This window comes from Callionymus lyra, chromosome 2 (genome assembly GCF_982586985.1).
Source record: "Callionymus lyra chromosome 2, fCalLyr1.hap1.1, whole genome shotgun sequence".
NCBI lineage: Eukaryota > Metazoa > Chordata > Actinopteri > Syngnathiformes > Callionymidae > Callionymus > Callionymus lyra.
In genome coordinates, this window is record NC_141819.1 from 38,823,412 (window position 1) to 38,847,919 (window position 24,508).

Consider the following 24,508-nt stretch of genomic DNA (forward strand, 5'->3'; position numbering starts at 1 on the left):
AGGCCCACCTAGGAACAGTTTAGTTAGAGTATTCATGCAAACTTTGTATGTTTGTTTTTTGGTCTGCCAGAGGAAACTGCAGTACCCTGAGTAAACAAACACACTCAAGCTGGAAGTGAACCTGACATTAGCATTTTTATGAAGGATGAAACTTATTCAGGATGTAACAGAAGTTAAAAAAGGGTCAGTTCAAGAGTAGATCTTTTTCTTATCCAGATACTTGTTGTTTAGAAGTGCTTCATCAGAACCTTGGCATGCAATACTGCAGTATGTTCAAGAGTACATTATCTTCTGGTTTTTGAAAAAACTCAAAACAAAATGTAATTATTGTCTTGATCTCAGGTCATTAAACCTTCCGGTTGAGCTTGATTTTCATTACACAACAGTGGATTCTTCAAATGAGTTGATTTATTATCAGAATTAACCTCTGATGACAAATGTTAATGGCTACAGAACAAAAAGAATGAATTCAGAAAAACACATTTTTATTCAAGAAATGTACATCCGAGGAGTAAAACAATCAAATATTCAAAAAGCAAATACAGTTTCAGATTTTACAAATGTTTCCTCCCTCAACATTGACAATAACTCAAATAAATTACAAAAATCTAACATCATCATTTGCAAATACAAAAAACAAAAGACCTTGAAATGTTTACAACAAATGTACAACATGAGCAGAACGAGTGGAAGACTGGCGGCGCCGGCGTCCTCACTTCAGCTCCATCGTGGAATACGACCTTTGACACCGCCTGGACTTCACGTACACGGAGACCAGAGCGATGCAGGTGATCAGGAGGGCCACGCCGATCACCAGCAGGACCCACTGACCCGCCATAGCAGAGGTGCTGTCCACATCCAGGCCCAGGAAGTCCACCGTGCTCTTACCACCTGCTGGGAGACCCAAACCAGTGTGAGTCGTTTACGGTCCTATCAAGTCTGTTCTAGTTATTGCTTCAGGACTCACCTTTCACTTTCTGTGAAGCTATCAATAGTTATTAGTTTGTTTCTTTAAATTGTATTTTTTTCAAGAATTAAACCCACTTTATTTTCTTTTCCTAATAATAAATAAATACAAATGTTTAAAATAACTCTTAGTAAATAATTTTGAAATGATCTTTCTTTGCTAATATATCCACCACTTTGAAACAGAATCTTCACAGCTAAGTTATTAATGTATATTGAGAATAATTCAATTAAATAATATATGGCCGGAATCCTTTTTAAAACACTGGTTATAATATTAAAAATAAATGTCTAATGTAATTCTTTCATTTACTTGTTAATATTCTTAATAAGTCTCTCTCAGCTGCTATTATTCTTAATAAGTAATTTCTTTAAATCTGTTTTTTTCATAGTTTTGAGGGTATTTTTTTTAGCTTTTCAGGCTTCTTCTTATTCGTTCTTTTTGCTCGATGGCTCTTCTCAACAGTCAAATGTGGGTTTCACGTGAGCTCGTGCCATGAGACCATGTTCATGTCAAGGTTAAGGACATGACCTGTTATTTAGAAGGAAGCAACGGAGTTGACCTCCTTCTCTGTGATGTTAGCTCATGTGGACAAGTTGACCTTTTCGTCTGCTGACGTCACCATGGAACATAAGCTCCTCCCACAAGATCTATAGGAATGTCTTCTTCATTCAATGGAATGACTTCAAATAAATGTTAATAAAACATTTTTTTTAATCTTTTCTAAATGATATCAAATGCACATAACCTGGGGAGTGTAACAACACTGAATGGTTTATTCATGAAAATATGAAGATGCCAGATTTTAGAATGAATAAAAGTTCAGATAGTTGATCAGACAAATTCTTCCTGTTAAAGACAGTTTGCTAAATAGACATTTTATCCACAGACCGAAAACTATTTTTGACAACTTGTAAAACCGGGTTTTCCACTTCAATGTACGCTTAAATTTAATATTTAAAATGCTGAAACTTTTACATTTTTCATTCAAGTTTTGTTGAATTTTTAAGTATAAAGAACTGCTTGTATTAAAATATTCTACTGTATATTCTGATGACACAGACATCATACTATTTTGTTGCATGTGTGATATGTGATGAGCGTTTGTTGTTTGTGTGACTTGGTTTTTGAAAATTGAAAATAAAAGTATTATTTGTATGTATTTATTGATTAATAACCTGTTTAGATCATATGTGTTTTTAAAAGTTATGATTGTATTTGTATTGTATTTCAGAAGTATTTGTATCAAAGGCAATGATCAAAAAGAGAAAATGAGCTCAATGTTCTCCAGGTTAAAGAGTGACATCATCTCTGAGCAGCTTATGTTTTATTCAATGATATAATGTGATTATGTAGTTAAATGACTAGTGATTGTGTTTTGGTAAGAACGTTATTTGTCTCAAGTGGAACTTAAATCTAAGTGCTCTCCCTTTAAGAGATCCTTGGCTCTCCTGCCCCCCCGGCCTCCTTAAGAGTTACTTTCTTGGCACTAATTGAAATTCTTTCCACACACTTTGTGAGAGTCTGAATTTCACCCTCCATCTGTCCGACGGCGGCTCTTGCCGTCTCTCCGTCAATGCTGGACGCAGCTCCTCTGCACAATCTCATCAGGGACACAAATGAAGCGGGACGAATGCTTCTCTCTAGGGCCCCCCACACTTGATTTAAAGCCACCCATTCTTTGAGGCTGTTCAAGTCCTCTTAACGCGCCAGCATGTGTTTGTGTGTTTAGTGGTCACACTTACCGGGCGTCCAGTTATACTCCGGCCAGCCCAGGGTTTCATCATTCTTTTTGTTCTCGTTCTCCAGCCACTGGATGAGAGGTTTGAAGTACTCCATGAGAGGTTTGGCGCTCATCTTGGGCTCGCCCGTGATCATGGTCATGGCCTCGGGCCACGGTTTACTGAAGCCCAGCTTCATGACGTCACTGTGGAGAGACAGAGAGTCGGAGCGATGACACCAGATACACTCTTTATCGACCTAATGATACTGACATCAGCAAATAAACACCGGTGGAGCATTTAGTTCAGTCTGTGACTTATACTGAAGCTGGTAATTAAATGAGGCTCAAAACTTAACAGAAAACCTGACAATTAGTCAAAAATAGTTTTTCACGAAGAGATAGATCAAAATGAAAGATTACAAACAAAGATTTTCAATCTCAAATATTTGTCTATAGATTTGTATCAATTTAACATTCTCCTCGGCTTTTTGACACATTTGTAACGTTGAGTTTTGATGATAGTATACATTATTTTAAAAATCAATCATTTTAGAGTAGAGGTAAAGGTATAAAGACAAATGCCAATAATAATCTAATATGTATTTTTAAAAATAAAAATAAATGCAGTAAAATAAAACAGTATTCAAATTAATTATATTAATGAAACACTTGTTATACTATTAAAAACAGCAATTATTTCATTTTTGCATTATTTTACATAGAACAACAATAATAATAATTTATGTATAATTAGAATCTTTAAAAGAAAAGTGTTTAAGAAGTCTATTTTAGAAAGTGTGATTTGGTTTGATTCATGAAGCATGTTAATTAAAATAACAATACAATTAATAAAAATACATTAAATAATATGTTTTTTCGAAGTATTTTGGTCTTTATTCATGCAGCATGTTAATTACAAATAATAATAATAACGACAAAGGTAAAATAAAAAATAAAAATTTAACAAGTTGACCAGGACGCCGGAAAACAAATGTGTTTGTGGTATCCCTTGTGTCTTCTCTGCCCTTACCTTGACCACACAAGGGTTAAAAACATTAATAAGTTTTTTAGAAATATACCTCTAAACCTGGTTCTGGTTATACTCATGCAGCGTGTTCATTAAAACAATAATTATCTTTATAATAAAATAGACAGAACATTGACATTAACATTATATTTTAAAGGTCTTTTTTAGAAATATGGTTTTATTGATGCAGGATGTTAATTGAAAAAAAAAAAAAAGTATATCTGTATTTTTTTTAAATAGTGTTTTAGAAGTATATATTTTAAAGCTTGTTCTGATTATATGCGTGCAACAAATAATTATTATCATTATGATAAAATAGATGGTTCTGGTTCATTTCAAGATGGCCGCCTGGACCAGGTTTATGGTGGTTACTGACCCCATCAGTTTCCCCGCCTCCTTGGACTGGTAGATGTCGCAGGTGTGCAGAGGCCCTGTCTGTTTGGCGGCGTTGCACAGAGCCTGGTGGAACTGGAACTGGATGATGAAGCTGACGAAGTACCTGACGGTAGATAAGAGGAAATAATCTGCTTTATTCGCCGACACATGACTTGTGTCTGTCTTTATCTAATGAACCGCATCCACACACCTGACGTACGGCACGTTCGCAGGGATGTGGAACTTCGCCCCGGGGTCAAAGTCTTCCTCGGTCCGGGCCACGGGCGGACACAGACCCTGGTACTTCATCCTGGATCAGAAGATGTTGTAGATCATAGCTGGTCGACCTGGATTAGCTGACGCCGCCTCACCTGAGATTCCACCATTCCTTGTTGTACTCGGTGGCCGGGATCCGCCCGTCAAACACTTTCCACCTCCACTGGTCCATCAGGTAGCCGAAGGGCAGGAAGGCGATCTTGTCCAGCGCCATGCTCATCAGGAAGTTGATGTCGCTCTCTGCAAAACCCTCTCATGAGAACCTGGCAACCCGTGGAGCAGCGTCACCTGTCGCTCACCTGGGTTGTTCTCCACCTTGTCCAGGAGGCCGATGCTCTGCAGGTGCTTGGGCGTGGCCACGGACAGCGCCAGCACGTCACCGATGGCCTCGTGGAAACCCGGGTTGGCGCCGTTACGGAAGCTCACCGGCTGGTCTTTGTACTGCAGGAAGTACTGCACGTGACCCATCTCGTGATGCACGGTGATGAGGTCGTCCATTGTGATCACCGTGCACTGCTTGATCCTGAGACGGGATCACATGACGTAGTTGTTTCATGATCAGGCCACGATGTTCATGTTGAAATCTGTTTGTTTCCATCTCAAATATGAGTCATTTATCACTTAGTTTATCATCGTTTAATCATGAGTCTGCAGATTATTTCTATCATTCCTTTGTGTTTATAATGTACTTATTTGTACTATTTTAAAAATTAAACAATAGTTATTTTTTAATATTGTGTAGTTATAGTTATTTAATAAAATGTATTTTTTCTTTCATTTTATTATGTATGTAATTATTTGTCATTGTTATTATAAAATGTTATTAATTCAAAAAGTGTCATATTGAATGAAATCAAATGATTAATGAAAATAAAACATAAGAATAATTATTAATATATAAATTACGTTTTTTAAATTCAAGATTGCAAAAGTCACTTATTTAATTCAATAAATAAAATATTTTATTTTGTGTTCCTTTTCTTTAAAAAAATGTATTAGATTTTTCACTTTCTCAAGTCATATGTGGTGGTTTCCTTGTGTTACATGAAAAAAATGAAAAAATATATGTATATCACCAGCCATAATAACATTACTATAAAGTAACATTTACATTATACTATACTTAAAAATGTGTTAAAATAATATTGAATAAATCTTAAATTAATTATTTACTTTATAGCCTAAATAAATTGTAAAAAAAAAAAAAAAAAAGAGATAAATATACTGTTCATTAGAGTGAGAAGACTTTTACCTAAAGTCCTTGCGGTTGTAAAAGTCCCAGGCAGACGCGTGACAAACCACCTCGCGACCGTCCGAGGGTTTTTCTATCATGGACTTGTCCCAGAACTCCTTTGGCATCGGCAGGAGGCCCAGGGAGACAAAGAATCTGTCGGATTCCTGAAACATGGTGGTGGCGTTCCAGCCCTGAGAGGAGGCAGCGACAAGAGGATGAACGTTAACGACGCGTAGTGACATAGAATCAGGAAATGAAAAACTTTTTAATACTCTATGTGCGTCTTCTACAGCTACTTTAAAAGAATACTGCTCAGTAAATGAGCCACGCACACTCCTTAATGGTTCACTTTATTGTTCTGTCATCACCAGTATCTCGCAGGATTGCAATGTTCTTTTAGCTGCGTATAATGTAATGGCTGCTACCTATGCTTAATTGCGACAAAAAAACGAATAAACACTGTTTATATTGATTGATTGACCAGAAACATGACTATGATAGAGAAAAATAAATGTACTTTGAAAGGCCAGACAATGTAATTTGATACAGTGGCAATAGTAGTAATAATATGTGTGTTTTCAACAGTGAAAATGTAATGATATTAAAGTGTTTCGATATTTTCGATCACTCACTTTTGCCACCATGGCGGGCGTGGCATCCACCTGCGTGGCACCTGGGTATGGCATTACCAGGTCCATGATGCCGGACCACGTCTGTGCCCACATGTTACCTACAAATCAAAAATTGGAATATAACAATTGAACCAATAAACTGATTATATAGAAACATTTTGGGACAGTTTTAATTCATAATTTATATATACTGTATATATATATAACATTTAGCCTTTCTTTTATTATAATTTATTTTCTGTTTCATCTTTTAATTTAATTGTATGTATATTGTATATTTAAAAAAATAATTTGATCTTTCACTTCTGTTATACAATAATTTGATTTTCTTCACTCATTATTTTTAATGTAATTGATTAAATTTGTATACAACAACTTTTATGTACTAGTCACTTGTTTTATTTTGATTCATTTTTCATGTAGCCAAACGACAAATACAGTCCAATGTTTAGTTTACAAAACTGGCAATGGATTTTGCTCTTTTATGTCATTAACACTTTTTTTCTCTCCAAAATTAAGACTTATTTTGATTCATTTCATCACTCGAAACCATCGATACGATCTAGATCAGGTTTGAGGTTTTGATCAGGTTTCAATGTGTCCATCAATGGTAATGTGAGTAGTGAGTATAGAGGAAAAAATCAGACTATAATTGTCATCGATTGATTGACATACAGGGCAGCCAATCAGAAGACGTCTTTCTTTTTTGGGCTCTGACTCGCACCAAAAACAATTTTAATCTTCAAAAGTGTTTTCTAAGTGGACGTACCGAGCAGGTGAGCAGGAATGGGTCCTTTCAGGTTGATGTAGTCGGAGCCGTACTTCTTGTGCAGAGACCTGCGCACGTAGGCGTGCACGTTCAGGTAGAGTGGCTCCAGCTCCTTCCACAGACTCTCCAGGTCTTCCTCGAAGGTGGGAGATTCATAGAGGGAACGCCAGAACGCTCCGTTGTCACTGTGACCTGCAGGAGAAATGACATTTTATAAAGAACATGATTTAAGTATTAAATATCTTGGTCTGAATCAAACGCTCGTGAATGACTAACAGCACGTTAAGTTTCTTTGACTCTTACCGTTGAGTGTAGCTGCTTTATTGGCCAGTTGCACGTATCGCTCATAATCCCCGCGAAGGACTTTCCCAGCAGCATCTCTCCATCCCTTCCAGGCAAAGAGCAGCTCATCGTAATCCCTGGACTCCGCCATGATCTTCTGAAGGTCTGATCAGGATACATCGTTTATGTCAGAAGACATATTATCAGGCGAAATGTCACGTTTTGTGGGCAGATTTTTTCACATTTTACTCTCTTCAATCCTTTTCTATCTAGTTTGAAAGTTTGCGAAAAGCAAGAAATTGAAATATTTCACTATATTACAGTTGAAATGTATTGGCTATCGAGGGAAATTGTTTGATTACATTTCATAATTCTTTAATTACAGTTAAAAGATGACATTACATTTGCATTAGCTTGATCGTTTGATCGTTTAAACGTACAAATATATTGAGACTGATGTATCGAACAAGATAAAAATACATTGAATTATTAATTTATATGAGTTTAACAAGGACGGCTATTCAAAAATGTTAACCCTTAGTGTTATCTCAGGGTCAAGGTGACCTGAAAATAAATGTGTTTGTGGTATCCCTTGTGTTTTTGCTTCTTTTTTTTAAAAAAACTTCAATTGCTCTTTCTCTCATTTTCTACCCTGAACTCACAACAAAACAGTCCTTAAAATGATTTAGACAACAGTGATGAATGTTAAATTACTGCTTATTCAGTTGATAAAATATTCAATATTCTGTCTGAATATATTTTCTTGAAGAATAAAAGGTGGATCCAGGTGAGCTAATGTATGTGTAAAACTAGGAGGAAGAATCCCTACCAGGATCGAGTGGATGACACTGGCCGTTGTCCCTGCAAACCTTGGCCACGCTGTACTTGGTCTCCATGTCGGACAGGATGTTGTTGAACTGAAACGCACACAGTCAACACTCGCTTCAAGCCAGATGAGTCACTTCCTCCTCACCTCTTCCAGCTCATTCTTGGGCAGAGCAGCGCTCTCGATGTCGCTGAGCTTCTTCACGATCCGCTTGATATCGTCGTCCTGGAAGTCGCTGGTGTCGTAGCCTCGCGCCTTCTGCCCGTACTCCAGAGTATGTGCCGACATCTCCAGGCTCTTGTTGAGCTGTGGACCGATCGTAGGTCAAGCCTAATGTTGACGCTGCACATTTGTCGGAGGACTTTTTTTTTACCATTTCCTTCCTGTTTGGTTCAGTGATGTCGGTGTTGTACGTCCAGGAGGCCTCGGTGTAGGCGTTCCATACCTTCTCCGCTGTTGTGTTGTACTCGCTCAGGAAAGTCTTTGCATGCTGTTCGTCCGTATTCTTATCTGCGTTGACCATAAACCATCTTAATCCCATCTTAAAGGTACAGTTACCCGACTTTTATTTTTTACAGACGGATGGATAAAGAGAATAAACTACAGCTTCAGTTCTTTATACATCAAATGTGGGGTAGATGTTCTTCAAAACGTTGTGGGCAAGCTGCTTTTTTAGCGAAAATCATTTTTATTCAGAATGTTCCCTGACACCTGCTTAGCATCAACATGCTAACCTCGTGTCTATTTTAGAGTTTGCAGAGGAGGGAGGGAGGAGCAAATGTGACGTAAGTTTAATTTGCATATCAATATCTGAATAACATGATTGTATGTCGTCGCTTTTTTCTTTAATCATTTTTTTCTTTATTTAATTCCACTTGAGATCTGAGATCTATGTCGAAACTAAGGGTTAGTAGAATGTTTAGATTAAGCCATCTATTTTTGGAGTTACAGCCAGAAATAAATGTCCATATAACAGTCGGACCGGGGCTCAGTTGAGTTCACCCAGAAAGAAACACACTTTAAAACATCCATATACACCCATACTGCTCATCTGTAATGTCCCTTTTAATTTAAGAGCAACAAGATAAAGTGTTCGAAAAAAAGTGAATTAGTCTGTATTTTAAGCTTGTTTTTAGCGGAAGTTACCAGTGTCTCAGTGTATACTTTGCACGTTTTTTTGGTTTGATTTGTTTTTAGAAAAAGTGAACATACAGTACATATTTTCCTCTAACTCCAAAAAGTCACAGAATAATCTGAAAATTATAAAGCCCTCATCAAAGTGAGAAGTAAAATTAGAATTTTGGGAGAACTATCCCTTTAAAGGATTCTAACAAAGGCAGAACCGGCTTCAGACTTACCGATGTCTTCTGGGTAGCCCTCAGGAATGGGTGGAACCCAGTTAAAGTCTGGCCATCCTAGGGTCTCGTTCTCATTTTGCTTCTCCAGCCACTTAATAATGGGGTCAAAGTAGTTCATCAGTGAACTGGCGTCCATTTTGTTGGTGCCCAAAGCGTCGGCGAGCACTTCTGGCCATGGTTTGGAAGATCCTGCCTGAAGAACCTTCCTACAAAAATGAAGAAAGATGAGTGAAAGCATCTAAAAGAATCAGGCAACATCTGGTGACGTACTTTAAAATGGCTCCTGCTTCTGCAGAGCGGTAGATGTCGCAGGTGTGCAGTGGGCCGGTGTGTTTGGCTGCCGTACATAGTTTCTCATGGAACTGGAACTGGAGGATGAAGCTGACGAAATACCTGCACGGAAAACCCAAAGTTCATGTTAAGAATCTGTAAACTGTCATTGTTCGTGTGAAGTGCAGGAATAGAATCGTCGCTCCCTTGTCGACTCAAAGCTTTTCAGGCCATACAACAAACTTTCTGTGACTTGTATTGTTTGAGAAAAGAATTCCCTACAGACGGAATTATTCACTTCACAAGGCATATTGTCTTGAACCCACGGGAGTTCGTTTAGATTGTGTAGCTGACATCAACACTTGTGTGTGTAAATGTTATCACCATCACGACGACCCACTGTTACCTGATGTACGGCGTGTTCCCAGGAATGTGGTATTTAGCTCCGGCATCAAAATGCTCCTCGGATCGTCGGGTGGGCGGACAGATCCCCTGATATTTTGTCCTTGAAGCAAACACAAGATGTTTGTCACGTTTATGTTTGAAAGTTGAACATCTAATAAAACATTTGTTTCCTTAGTAAAACTTCACATATTACAAATTCTTTTTAAACCAATTTATTCTTTATTTTATTTTAAACCACAAGTAAAGAAGCTGCATATAGCGAGTAATCTTATCAGGCTCCTCGTGTTTCTGTTTATTATTCTCTAATTTGATCAGGAACCTCTTGTGTTTAGCAGACTTGATGTATTACAGCAGCAAAACATACGATTTTTTTATATGGACGACCCACTCAAAGAGTCATGTGACCAACAAGTGGGTCAGGGACAGAGTTTTTATGAAGACCAGGAAGATATAAACAGAAAGTAATGTACATGCTTTACATGGCAACGATGCAACAGAGGCTTCACAACATTGCAGGTACACTGTGTTGCCACCGGGGGAAGCCAATCTTATGTATTGCTGCTTTAACATTTAACATATATTTTTAACAACCAAAAAAGAAGGGCAGTAGAGAGCAATGTTATAAACCAAGTGGTCATACAACTGACCGCAGATTAGTTTCTCAAATCAAGAGCAACTCACCTGAGGTGCCACCACTCAGCGTTGTAGCGTTCAGTGGGCGTCTTCCCGCTGAACACCCCCCACCTCCACTGGTCGATCAAGTATCCGAACGGTAAGAAGGCAATTTTCTCCAGAGCCATCTTGAGCAGGTAGTTAATGTCAGATTCTGAAATAAAACACATTTAGAACAGGTCTGGGGATAATTGAATTTGAAAGTTGATCTCATTTTTCTTCACCGTTGTTGGAGGTGACAGAGTCCAATAATCCGATGGTGTGCAGATGTTTCGGGGTGGACACGGAGAGAGACAGAACATCGCCGATGGCCTCGTGGAAACCAGGATTGGCGCCACGGCGGAAACCTACAGGCAGGTTCATGTACTGCAGGTAATACTGGATGTGTCCCATTTCATGATGGACCGTGAAGAGTTGCTCCATAGTCACGGTGGTGCACTGTTTGATTCTAGGGACAGAATAAAGAACTGATATATGTACTCATCCATTTTTTTATGTTTATCTAAAAAATATATTGGTTTTGACTCATCTCTATAATGGTCTATGTCCTGGACTTGGATTTGACATTGGTCTTGATTTCTCACTTGACTATGTTTGTCCGAATCCAAGTCGGAATTTTGATTTTGGTCTTGGTCTTGGTCTTGGTCTTGGTCTTGGTCTTGGTCTTGGTCTTGGTCTTGGTCTTGGTCTTGGTCTCGGATTTTCACTCAGACGTGCACTTTGTCTTGGTCTTGGTCTTGGTCTTGGTCTTGGTCTCGGTCTCGGTCTCGGACTTGCACTCGGACTTGCACTCGGACTTGCACTCGGTCTTGGTCTTGGTCTTGATTTTGATCTTGGTCTTGGTCTTGGTCTTGGTCTTGGTCTTGGTCTTGGTCTTGGTCTTGGTCTTGGTCTTGGTCTTGGTCTTGGTCTTGGTCTTGGTCTTGGTCTTGGTCTTGGTCTTGGTCTTGGACTTGCACTCGGAATTGCACTTTGACTTGTGCGTGTACTTACTTACTTAATTGGTCTTGGTCTTTACTAAGTTTGTCTTTATCTTATACAGTTTATATACACAGTATAAATATAAATGACTAGGCAGCATGAATTATTCGTATGTGTAAGAATGATCTTTAAGATAAATATATCAAGCTTTAATCATTTAGGTGAAATGGAATGCAAATAGACACACTAAAGTAATATTAAGAGAGAATGATGAAAGGTCATTAAATGTTGCACAAGACCTGTTATCACGGTTAACGACTGGCCTTCAAGATTGCACAACTGCTTTATATCTCATAACAGCTGAGTCTATATTTTCCAGTGTTTAAAAGAGTTTGCATTTTAACTACCTGAAATCTTTCCGGTTGTAAAAGTCCCAGGCCGACGCGTGACACACCACCTCCCGACCTTCAGGTTTCTCCAGCATGGACTCATCCCAGAACTCCTGAGGCATTCCCTCCAAGCCCAGAGAGGTGAAGAACTCTTCTGACACACGGAACATGTGGGTAGCATTGTAGCCCTGCAGACAACAAACTTTATTAGTTTGATCACACTGGAAACACAGCGTGATGGTCAATAGTCAGTCTATAGTTGTAGTTTCTTCTTTGTCTTTGTACTTTTCTAGGTCTAGGTCTAGGTTTTGTGACTTGGTCTTGGAGTCAGTCTTGGTCACTGCTGCTTTCTTTTGTCATGGTCTTGACTCAGACTGTCTTTGTCCTTTTTTTTACTTTGTGTTTGTCTCTGTCTTGGTCTTGACTAACTCAGTATCTAATTCCACAATCGTTCCCACATCACATTAGTCATTAAGTTCTTCAGAAAAATACTGCTGACGAATCTAAAACCAGTTTAACACATTAACAGTAAACATTTTATCATGGACAGATTAATCCGGGCAAGTTCTGACAAATTCAGCGATGATTAACCGTGGACTGTCTTTTTCCTTTGTGTCTTCACTTTACTTCACTTACTTTCTTGACCATCTGGTCCGTCACGTCGAGGTTGGGATTTTCAGGAAATGGGATCATCGTGCTGTAGATGTTGTTCCAGGTCTGTGCCCACATGTTTCCTGAGGATGAGGAAGAAAATGTACTTAAGAAGTAATTAGTACACGTTGAAGGACAAACAGCTACTGTAGGCGTCGCCTGGGTGAGGCATGTGAGTCCTGAGAAATGAGATAAACATGTTCAGTGACCCAACAGCTACTTCAGCATGACTTTGAACTGTGATGTGAACCAGCATGCCCTGGCTCATTGTCAGGTCTAGACCCTAATCTGCATCCCATGTGGTTTAATTCATGCCTGTTAGTAACTTCTTAGTCGTGTTTATGTTTAGACCCTTACTTGGGGTTTTTTTTCCATCTTAGACCATAATAGTTGTCTTACAGCAGTATGTACGGAAATTATTTGTCTCCTACTTTAATGATACAAATGACATGTTCTCTTACTTGGCTGTGTATATATATGTCTATAATTTTTCATTTTGTTTTGGTCCCTTTCTGGACTCAGATAGAATGACAAAGTTTTTCTTGGACACAGTCCTGATCCTTTTCCTAGTCCTGGGCCTAGTCTCTCTCTTGGCTTTGAGATGGTCTCTGTCTCTGTCTCTGTCTCTGTCTCTGTCTCTGTCTCTGTCTCTGTCTCTGTCTCTGTCTCTGTCTCTGTCTCTGTCTCTGTCTCTGACTCGGACTCGGACTCGGACTCTGTCTTGCTCTTGCTCTCGGACTTGCTCTCGGACTTGCTCTCGGACTTGCTCTCGGACTTGCTCTCGGACTTGCTCTCGGACTTGCTCTCGGACTTGCTCTCGAACTTGCTCTTGGACTTGCACTTTGGTCTTGGTCTTGGTCTTGGTCTTGGTCTTGGTCTTGGTCTTGGTCTTGGTCTTGGTCTTGGTCTTGGTCTTGGTCTTGGACTTGGACTTGGTCTTGGTCTTGGTCTTGGTCTTGGTCTTGGTCTTGGTCTTGGTCTTGGTCTTGGTCTTGGTCTTGGTCTTGGTCTGGGACTTGCACTCGGACTTGCACTCGGACTTGAGCTTTGCTCAAGTCTTAGTCTATGGTCTAGGATCTAGGATCTAGGATCTGGGGTGCACGGGTCTAGGGCAGGGGTCTCTAAACCGTTCCTCATAGGGCTGGTGCGGTGATTATTTTTTATCCATACAAGAGCACCCTTTTAACCCAATCTGGAGTCTTCGGAGTGTAATCAGGTTTAGGGTATAGGGCTAGGATTTAGGGTGCAGGGTGTAGGCTCTAGGGTCTAGAGTCTTGGTCTCAGTCGTGACTACAAGTGTAGGCCTTACAGATGATCATCAACAGAAAGTGACTGTACCTAGCAGGTGAGCTGGGATTGGCCCCTTGAGGTTGATGTATTTAGAGCCGTACTGGTTGTAGAGCTTGCGTCGGACAAAGGCGTGTAGGTGCTGATAGAGGGGCTCCACTTGCTTGTAAAGTTTTTCTATGACGTCTTCAAAGTTCTCCGTCTCGTACCACGAACGCCAGTCTGCCCCTGTGTCGGCGAATCCTGTGGATACCAGAAGATTGTGTCTTTCACCAAAGTACTCGCTTGTCTGGGAACTAAATTCAGACATAACCAAATGTCAACAGTCTTTTGAAGTGCTAAGGAATACAAAGTAAACTCCCGTAATAACGGTGAGTGTTCAAACTGAATCCTTCAGTGATTCTCAAGCCTGGATTAATGAGTGATGTGACCATAATCCAGTAATTACTAAGCAGTTTAAGAAGTACTTACCATCAGCTTGGGAGGCGGTGTTGCTGAGTTGCACAAACCTGGGGTAGTGCTCCCTGAGGGGCACACCTGACGCATTGTGCCAGCCCTCCCACGCATACAGAAGCCGCTTGTAGCTCCGCGAATTAGCCATGATGTCGGTCAGCTCTGAGCCAGAAAAACAAGATTCAATAAACATCTTAGACCCACACAAGCACAGAGCGGAGAGCGCCACACAACTTTTCGAAGACCACAAAAGGAAATTTGACTTTCTGATTCTGTCATTTGAGGAACAGAATGTAACGCTGGCCAAAATGACGTTTGCTTTTACTTGGAAGTGATTTTGTCTACTTAGAAAACCCGTTTGTACTAACTAGTAAATACATGCATTTAGAACAGTAAACACTTCAGTATGAAGTATGATTCAGTATGATTCAGTAGGATTCAGTAGGATTTAATAGAGGATCAAAGTATTAGAGATTTTGTGTTTCCTGGTTTCCACCTCGGCAGGTTTGGAGAGACGAAGACAGTCTTGTGTTAGTATTAGCAATAAGAAGAGAACGTAGAATCACTTTAATTATCTAACAATGAAAACTGGAGCATCTTCGTCTCTAACTCTGCTTCCTGTCTTCTTTTCTGGACTCTCCCTTAACTATAAAACATGAAAGATATACATATATATTCAACTATAAATCGGAAGATTCTCTTCCGTCACAGATCACTCCTGTCAGTCGTCCCCACCCTGCTTCACTCTCTTCTTCACCTCCCTTAGTCTGTGCTAACCTGTTGGGATTATATTCTAGACTAAAATGTTCAAAACAACATGTAAACACCAGGTAAACGGTTCCGAGTAGATTAATGTGCATGTTGATAGAAAGACCTATAACATCATCAATGTTTAAGATAAGATAGGAAACAGAAATAATCTAAGGAATTTGATCGGAATGTTTGGTATAGAACAATGGTGTGAAACTCCCAACTCATTTCTATTGATTGCTACTGTCTGAGTCAAGTTTTCTCAAAAAAATAAACCTGTAAACCTGTGAACATGAGTGAAAAATAAACTCTATGTGATTTATTTTTATGTGAAGGTTGGTCTGTGACTTAATGGCGACATTAAACTGGAAAAGTTTTCGCCCTTTGTTTGATTGAGTTTGACACTCAAACACCAACTTTTCACTCTTCACATGAGAAGGAGAAATTCCAAAACATTTCCTCCCCACAGAGCTCAGAAGCCACTTTTCCCGGCTTCTTAGTTTTCCAGGAATCGACAAGATCACTGCAGCTCATGTTTTCTTTTGAAACTTCCCCACATTGTTGCTGGTTACGTTCTTATCACCAGTCGCTGAGACAACCCCAGTAGAATTTCTGATGGTACACACCCGGCTCCAGGCTCCAGCTGATGTTGGGCTGCGGATGCACTTTGGCAGTGGAGTATATGTTGTCCATGGTGCTGAGTATGGTGTTGTACTGAAAGATGAAACCAAAAATGAGGAATGGATCCATGCTGCTGGTTGATCCAACACACAAACCTCCTTTCTCTCCACTTCTGGCAGGTTGGCAGCGCCCAACACCTTCACCTTCGCCAGCAGCGTTTTGTCTTTTGGATCGGTGAGAGAGTCGATGGTCGGTTGTGTGAAGACGCTTTTGGCCTTTTTGCCCCACTCCTCTGTGAAGGCCTGCTCCACCAGCGCCGCCTTGACCTAGAAGTGACGGATACGGTGTTACTGTTGACGTTACTGCAGGTCAACTGTTACTGAAGATGAATCACTGAGACCACAGAGAGAACTGAAACATTTACAGAGAAGTCACCGCAGAAGAGACTCTGCTTGTGCCATAGGCAGCTTATATTCCAGTGAACATCTACACACGCTTACAGAAACCTGAGATGAATACACACTTTTCTGAGAATGGAGGACTATGAACTATTTGACTCAACCAAGTGAATTGAGGAAGGAAATTGAATTGATTTTCCTTTTTTTCAGTCAGTCATAGAAGTGTGTGAATGGTTGTTTGTCTTTGTGTTGAATGGAGTCCTGTCCAGGGTGTCCCCCGCCTCTCATCTGAACAATCTGGAATAGGCTCCAGGCCCCCCGCGACCCCCAACATGGATTTAGTGGTAAGAAAACTATTGACTGAAAGGTTAAATTATGATGAAATTAGATGAATTGATTGACGCATGAATAGTTTTAAATAAATCCTCTTTATTTCACTTCCCAACTGTAAAAACAAACCCCTTAAATAATGAGGCCTCCCACAACACAACAAATATAAATATATAAATAGATATCGTATCTATATTCAATAGGACTATATCTGTTTTCCTTCTTTCAAATCATAATTTATTTTTATCATAGTACATTTAAGGTTTATATTTTAATGAAGTGTGTATACTAAAGATATATATTTTTAGTTAAAGTAACATGTAATTACAGTGTTACAGTGCAATGAAACTCCCCACTAATAGATGACAGCAGTCATTACATTCTCTGCAGCTATAGGAACAATGAAATCCTGCGAGATCCCTACGCTGACTGAGGGCGAGAGGATACAGTCGACTCCAGCAGGTTTTAAAGTTGACGTTTGGACATATTTTGGTTAAAAACGAATGAAAGCACTTGCGACTCAATCAAAAGTCATGTGGTCTGTAAATTCTGCAACATCAGAGTCAAGTACTCGAGAACACTACAAATATATTCTTGTTCTTGTACAGTATCACAATAAGATAAACATAAGTATTGTACAATTTCTTGTAAAAGTTATTTTTAATACACACCCCTAATTAATACTACAAACAATAGAGTGCAACAATCTAAATTAAACTGGCTACACAACCATTTTTTCAAGGGTTTACAAGGAAAAAGGAAAAACAATACAGCGAAAGGTTCTTTGTCTCCGTCTTCTGTTGCTGCTGCAGCCTACGGTTTGAATGGGTAAAAGAAATTCCGCCGTACTTCTATATATCTAGAACTATGAACTATTTACGCTATAAACTGACTCGACCCTCTTTGAAATCCGCCCAAGCGGGTTCATGTTGTTCAATCCCTTCAACGCCAACATGCCATGATATGTGACTGGATACGCTCCCTGACAGCTGCCTCGGAGCGAGGCCAGACCAACAGAGTAACCCCGGCTCAAGGATGCATTGTGTCCAAAAAGCTTTTCTCTCATCGATGAAAACACACTCGAGCCTTTTCTCTGTGGCACCCTGAGCTGTCATGGTCAGAAGATGAATGGCAGAACGGGAAGCGCAGGCTGAGTCAAGGCTCATGTGGAACATTGCTTTAATAATATATCTGCTGCTGCTGAATAGCAAATGTGTCACCACTGCAACTGCTGACACCAGAGCGTGATTCCGACAGAAAATAGAACCATAGATGACTGTCAGGGCACCCCCGGACAGTAGGTGGTGCGTTTCCTCTTATCTGTGTTTTGACTAACATGACAAGCAGCGGGAGGGAAAAGCCTCATCTTTGACCTTTGTGCCCTCAGCCTTGTCAATCATTTTTCTTTGTGCCACCCATCCATCTTGCCGAGATAATCATCACCTCTGCCAAGAAAAACATTAAAGTGCAAACCGAAAACATTTTTCTTCTCCCTATAAGATGTCTGATGTTGTTTAGATTCCACGGTTCAAGGTACATTTCAGTTAAGGAGGTCTCATCTTGTGATTAGATGAAAATAATTATTTTACATAATCATAATGGGTCCTGTGGAAAGCGCTTTGCAAATGAAACTTGAAAATGAAATTTTTTTGCAAGTTGATAAGTTGGTGTCGTGTTATTGGGGTGGAAACACTGATCAGTCACACCCTTAATTGGGTGAAAAGTATAATGTTTTTTTCTATTTGCTTACTTTTAGCACTTTATATTCACCTGATGTTTAATTTTTATTTAAATGTTTTGTTTCTAGACAATAAAACACAACAATATTCACTCATGCTGTTGGACACTAAAGGTTGGTTGAATAAAAATTCATTAGATAAATCAAGGTTGTAAAAATCACAATCACACAAGAGAGTAGGTTAGGTTAATAGTGTATATTTATTGTATATTCCTGTGTGTTACATGAACTTTGACTCTAATGATGTTGTCTTCTCATTTTTGGACGTTGGATTTATTTAACTATTTTTATGTTTCTTATACTTTCCCAAAGAAATGTCTTTACTTTCCCAACAATTGTACTTTTATATGAAGTCTCTTTATGACTGTTGACATCAATCATCTCAGTTTTCTTATCTTATCTTGAACACCTAAACCTCTTTATAGGAGCAATATAAGCATTAATCTACGTCCGCACAAACTGACAAGTTGGTCTTCAGAAATGCGTTCTTGCAGATATGGGCGCAGCTGCTGACACCTGCTGATTTGGTGGGTACGGGGCGACGGTTCCGGAGCAGTGTGGTGAATCCTGTTGTGACAGCTGTCTAAGCCAAACATGTGTCCATGACATCATTTTCCTGCGGCAGGGCAATAATAGGAAAAACAAATACGGACGGACCACTCATATTTATGTCCATTCTTACTTGTTTCTTTCATCAAGAGACTTTCTAAAGTTACATGATTTATAACTTCTAATACTGTAATTACATGTTCTCTTTTCTGTGTTTGCGGCTACTTGTAATACTTTCCATGCTGAGTTCCTGATTTTATTCCTTTTCGTTGATATGATCTGTAGATATTTTCTCATTTGTGCACTAAAATTCTCAGCAGTAGTTTAACAAAGATACTGTTACATTGTGTTTATGTTGAGGATCTATCCTTATAGAAGGACTGGACACGTCTGAGCAGGAGAAACAACACGTCTTACATAATATTTCATCAAGTAAGAACCAAAAAATATATAAAATAAAATAATAGCATCAATATAAATATGCTAAGACTCTGGTTTATTTAACTTGTTCTCTAACTTTTTTGGATTCACCAAAAGTCTAAAAGTCAAAAACCCTCAAGCCCTATTTGCCGACTAATTATAGTAATATGAATAATTACAAAATAAAATAATTCCTTCATGATCTTTTGCCACACAAATGTAGTTTAAGGACTGCATCTGGCCTCCAGGCCACATTTTCCCAGAGCTTTTAACCAGAAGCTGTCTTTCTTTTTTTCTTTTTTGACACTTTAATACTTCCTTCTTGAGTGAACCATCTTTTGTTGCTGTGATTTAAATCCGGATGCAAACCCACGTGAGTTATCATGCAGTTCTAGAGTCCTCATACCTGCTCCTTGGAGTTGTAGTCCGTCAGGTTGGTGTTGTAGTTCCAGCTGGCAGAGACACTGTAGAAGAAGACTTCCTCGGCCGTGCTGTTGTACTGGTCCAAGAATTGTTCAATGTCAGCCTTTGTGTCAAGATAAACACCTGGTTTCCATGGTTCAGGTAAAGTCTGGAAAAGTCCTGGAACAGGCAGCAGCAGCACCAGAACCGCCCTCACAAACCAGTCCACCGCACTCCCCATGTCTCCTCTGTGACGCCGCGAGGATTGTGAGAAATGGAGAATAATAATTTAAAAAAAGTTCTTCAAAGAATGCGCTGTCGTTTCCCCGGTGAGACCGCGGGAGCAATAGACAGCAAGGACAGAGAGCTCCTTTTTAAAGTGCCAGTAAGAGCCAGCCCACTGTCACACCAGCACGGATCTGGGCGAACCCCCCCGAGTCTCTATCCAGCGGGTCATAAACAGAACCAAGCATCAATAAATGGAGATAAGATCTCACGTTTTGTTTAGATCTTTGACCAAAGAGCAGCCAGAGAAGAATAAGGAGCTCCTCACGAAGAGAGGGAGTGATGAGAGGGATCACTTCTTAAACCTCCATTGAAAAACATTCAGTTTGAACAACAAATGTGTCAGTATGTGAACGCATCACTCGCCAGCTAAACTTCTAAACTTAGAATCAACAATGTTTAAATATCGATTTGTAGACAAGAGATTAAAGTCCAACTAAACCTCCCGTTTTTTTAATTCCAAAAAAAACAAACTGGTTTATCTTTTCTTGTTTTCCGACAACGACTGCAAGTGCACAGATGTTGGTGGTGCGTTCAATTTATCGGGATTTTATATACACGCCCGCTGCTCCAGGAAAACTGGTTTGAGATATATTTTAAAAAATAATCCAGAGAATAAATTTTAATTTGTGTATTTTAAGTGAAACCAAGTTAAATATATTACAAGTAGTGGGCTTTCAAGTATAGTATTAAACGGGGCTCGGAAGTTATCGTCTTTACTCGGCATTTTCCGGCTCCGAGAGGATAAATAACGAACGAGAAGCATCACATTCATCATGTTGGCGTCTGAGGCTGCTTTGAAATATTAGCCTCGTGTATCAAATAATCCTTTAAAAGCATTCTCTTGGCTTATAAACACGCTTTCTCGAGGGTCTGGACGTATAGCTAAGATCTGGCTGCGGATCCTCCTGCTGTCTGTCGCTTAGCAACCGTTTATCCAAAGCTGGAGCCAACGTACAATCTCGAAATTCACCTTCAGAAGTGAAGAACATACCTTCACTGTCACCCTCTCCAGATGAGCGTGAGAACGTGTTTAGAGTAAAAGTTTGTTGGTGATAGAAGAGAAGAGGATTTAATTACCATGAGCCTTCAGGGAAAAACCGTTTAAAAACAAACACGTATTTAAATATATTATTTGAACCTCTTGCCAAAAAAATATGTCTGCAGAACAGGCGCAGGAGAATATGCGTAAATGTTGAATAATAACACATTAATATGTTTATTAATATAGAAGACACACAACAACCACAAGAGTTTAGATTAATGCTAATAATCTGTTAGTCGAAGTCTAGATTTTAATAATACAAATTGACAACAAAACAAGTTTATAGTTGTTGTTAACAGCCTGCAAATGATTAATTCTATCAAAGTAAGAAATGAAAGACTGACCAATGGCGGCGCCTGATGCAGATGTAAATCTAATATCCTGGGTCATGTTGTCGGGCAGGTCATAAATATATAAACCTTTCAATCAGTTGTTAATCATTACGCTTTAAGTCAGCGTTCCCACTGCAGCTCTTCATTTCTAATCTCTGGTCACGGACTGTCTTTTAAAAGTCATCGCATCTGCTCACCTTGATCCACACACAGTCCATGTAGAAGCAGCAGTGACTGATAAAGCTATAAAAAAAAACAAATGTCACAAAAGGAGTTCGGAGACTACTAAAACACAAAAAAATACAAATGCACATGCAGAATACAGCAGTTCTGCTGGATGCACTTCTGTTTTCACGACAATGCAGTTACACTTCTCTGCCAGTGGAGGGAGCCAGGCACATATATACTGTGCAGTTTTGCCCTAATTAACATTAAGAAAGATCAGAAAAATGAAAAATAAAACAGTGAAATATGTCAAGTAACAATAAAAGACCATCTGATTTTTTTTTTTAAAAAGGTTTCTTGCACATGCAAGGCAACGTTGGTGAAATTAAAATGTTGTCATGAGACTTAGTTTAAAAACAGGTTTTCTTAAAACAGACGTAGATCAGTAAACAGTTGGTGTCTATCGCAAGCACACTAACCAAATTTGACTCTCTAGTGAAAGTGTTGAGAAGCTGATGGTCTTCATAAACCACTTGGTGTGTGTGTGTTTTATTTCATTTGTATGTAGGGATTATATGGAAATAACTCTATGATAGTATTTTAAGAAAGAAGAGAAATTATTACAATCAATACATTTATTAGGAATTCAATATTTACTTTTTCCTTAATGCGTTGCTTAAGTGGGAACAGTTTGACAAGCTAAGACAAAAATAGCTACAAAAGATTTTTTACGACAACTGGTTCAAGCAGGAAAAATGAACACAAATGAATTGTTAAAATGGTATTTTGAAATAATCACATAATACATATTTAATCTGCTTAGATTTAACATGGAGAAGAAAGTTAACAGAATACATGTCACGTTGTTTTATGTTCCTCCCTTCTTGTGTATTCTCTCTCGTGACAGATAAATGAGAAACCTGGCGGGAGCCAATCAGCAACCAACACCAGCAGGCGCTACTTCTACTATTGCATGTATGACTTTTTTTTGTGTTCTTCCCTGTTCAGTGACGTTCTTTGTTCTCTTATTTATTTGTGGTTCTTTTTGATCGTTTGTGTCACTTGATCTCACTGTGTCCAGTCTACCTGATCTACAGTTATCTACAAATTGTTTTTTGTTTTAATTCAAATGAAAACCAACACTTTTATTCAAAGAAGATATCTCACAAATGTATTTTGAAATACATTGTCACTGCAGCAGCAGGCTAGCATGGCATGCTAGCTTATTATGAATAGAATAGAAAACGTTTATTCATCCCCAGAGGGGAAACACACTTTCACAACAGCAGCAGCAGGACAATGAAAATAAAGTGCATGGAAAAAAAGAAATAGTAAAAGAGATAATAAAATAAAATAAAATAAAACGATCTTAAAAATATACAAATTATTTACAGTATTAGAAAATTAGCACTATTAACAGAATAAACTAAAATAAAAAATAAAATAAAATAAAATAAAAAAATAAAAAAACACACTACGGATTAGCATCAGGATATTTAAAGTAGAGAGTTAAATATCCTGACACCAGTTGGGATGAAGGACCTTCTGAGCCTGCCACTGAAGGAGCTGGCCAGCTCCTCCACGGTCAGGTGCATTATTCATTCAATACAACTACTTTAATGGTAAAGTTCTGTGCGACTGTACTGTACTTGAGTATTTTTAGCATCGACAAACCTCGTGTCATTAAAGAAGCGGGGTAAAGTACAATTTTACAACACTCAGCCAAGTGTTGTCGCATGAAAACAAACCTATAAAACCAGCACGTGTCGTTCGGATGGGAAGTTTGGATTCAGCAAAGAGTGATAATACATCGATAACGACTTAATTCACATGATAATACTCGCATGTGTTTCATTAGACTCTGACGTAAGCAGCTCTGAGAAACTAGAGACAGCTAAGTTTTTTAATTTTAGCAACTTTGTTTTGTTTTTAATCACTTTTGACATCAATAAGTTTTTCGATCTCAAAAAAGCTCAAATATAATAAAAACTAAACTAGTAAATAAATATGACTTTTATAATGTATTTTGAATCTTGTAAAAAGCTAGAATTTCTCTTCTTCTTGAGTCATTCATTTGACTTTTAAATAATGTGTTTTTAATTTTTTTTTCAAGAAAAGTAGTTCACCATGGTCACCATGGAAACCTCCTCACAATGCTGTTGTTTTAAAAATGTCAATCGTGTAAACTACAGAACATCATATCTAAGCAGCTAAATCCTGATAACCAGGAGCGATACGAGTCAAAACGCTGGTGTGTGTGAGTGAACCGTCACAGGTTCAACAAAAGGATGCGTTTGAACCCAGAGGTGTGAAGAAGGAAGACATGATAAGATTAAGGGTAGAGAAGTTTATGGACTGCTGTCATGATATAGAACATAGGATGTAAAGATAGTGCAAATCAACGGGAAACACACCAAAGTAGTACTGTTTGACCTTTGTAGTTTATTAACGCGTGCATCGTTATTGTATCTTCTGTGGTTTTATATTTTATTTTTAAAGTAATGTAATGTTGCATTTAAACTGGACTGCTTACTTAAATGGGTTTTTAATCTTTATCTAAGAGATCAGACCTTTTAAGCATTGTTATTATAAAAAAAAGAAGAAACTTTTGTGATTAAAAATGTAACTTTAGTCAGAGAGAGCTCAAATTAAATGCAACCTTGTGGAATGAATTTCAAAATTATAATCAACGGTTTAAATTAGTTTCTTATTCAGTCGGAAAAGGATATTCATTATAATTTAAATGCTTCGTTGAGGAAGTAACGTTTCCATTATTAAAGCTTTGTCACTATGTCTTCAGGCTTCTAAAAATGCAAAACACCATCTTGGATTAAGCAAAACTCTTATATAAAAATTATATGGATAAAATGTTTGTAAAAATTATTGTTTCGAACAAAATAGTATTCGTTAGTATTTGTATTTACCCGTTAGTACTTTTACAGAAAGAAATTGCGCC

At 38.6% G+C, this 24,508-nt stretch overlaps 1 protein-coding gene across 1 annotated transcript; it reads right to left on the minus strand.

Moving 5' to 3' along the window:
- Nucleotides 1-468: 468 nt before the first annotated feature.
- Nucleotides 469-20,049, minus strand: ace (angiotensin I converting enzyme (peptidyl-dipeptidase A) 1). The gene is made up of 25 exons (XM_087785087.1): nt 19,730-20,049; nt 16,044-16,214; nt 15,894-15,981; nt 14,536-14,679; nt 14,116-14,307; nt 12,763-12,860; nt 12,145-12,314; nt 11,041-11,264; nt 10,826-10,970; nt 10,146-10,244; nt 9,740-9,862; nt 9,470-9,675; nt 8,485-8,621; nt 8,259-8,417; nt 8,115-8,202; nt 7,307-7,450; nt 7,004-7,195; nt 6,235-6,332; nt 5,621-5,793; nt 4,668-4,891; nt 4,464-4,608; nt 4,304-4,402; nt 4,094-4,216; nt 2,713-2,894; nt 469-894 (listed from the first exon to the last, which is right to left on the minus strand). Exons 1-25 carry the CDS (start codon nt 19,964-19,966, stop codon nt 713-715), a joined length of 3,843 nt encoding a protein of 1,280 aa, XP_087641213.1. The 5' UTR covers nt 19,967-20,049; the 3' UTR covers nt 469-712.
- Nucleotides 20,050-24,508: the final 4,459 nt, after the last annotated feature.

Excerpts from the sequence above, each read along its gene's own strand:
- ace (XM_087785087.1), bottom strand. The coding sequence starts at position 19,966 with ATGGGGAGTGCGGTGGACTGGTTTGTGAGGGCGGTTCTGGTGCTGCTG. Across the intron at positions 14,308-14,535 it reads CACCGCCTCCCAAGCTGATG|GATTCGCCGACACAGGGGCA; the intron begins GTAAGTACTTCT and ends TGGTATCCACAG. Across the intron at positions 12,315-12,762 it reads CGGACCAGATGGTCAAGAAA|GGCTACAATGCTACCCACAT; the intron begins GTAAGTGAAGTA and ends TGTTGTCTGCAG.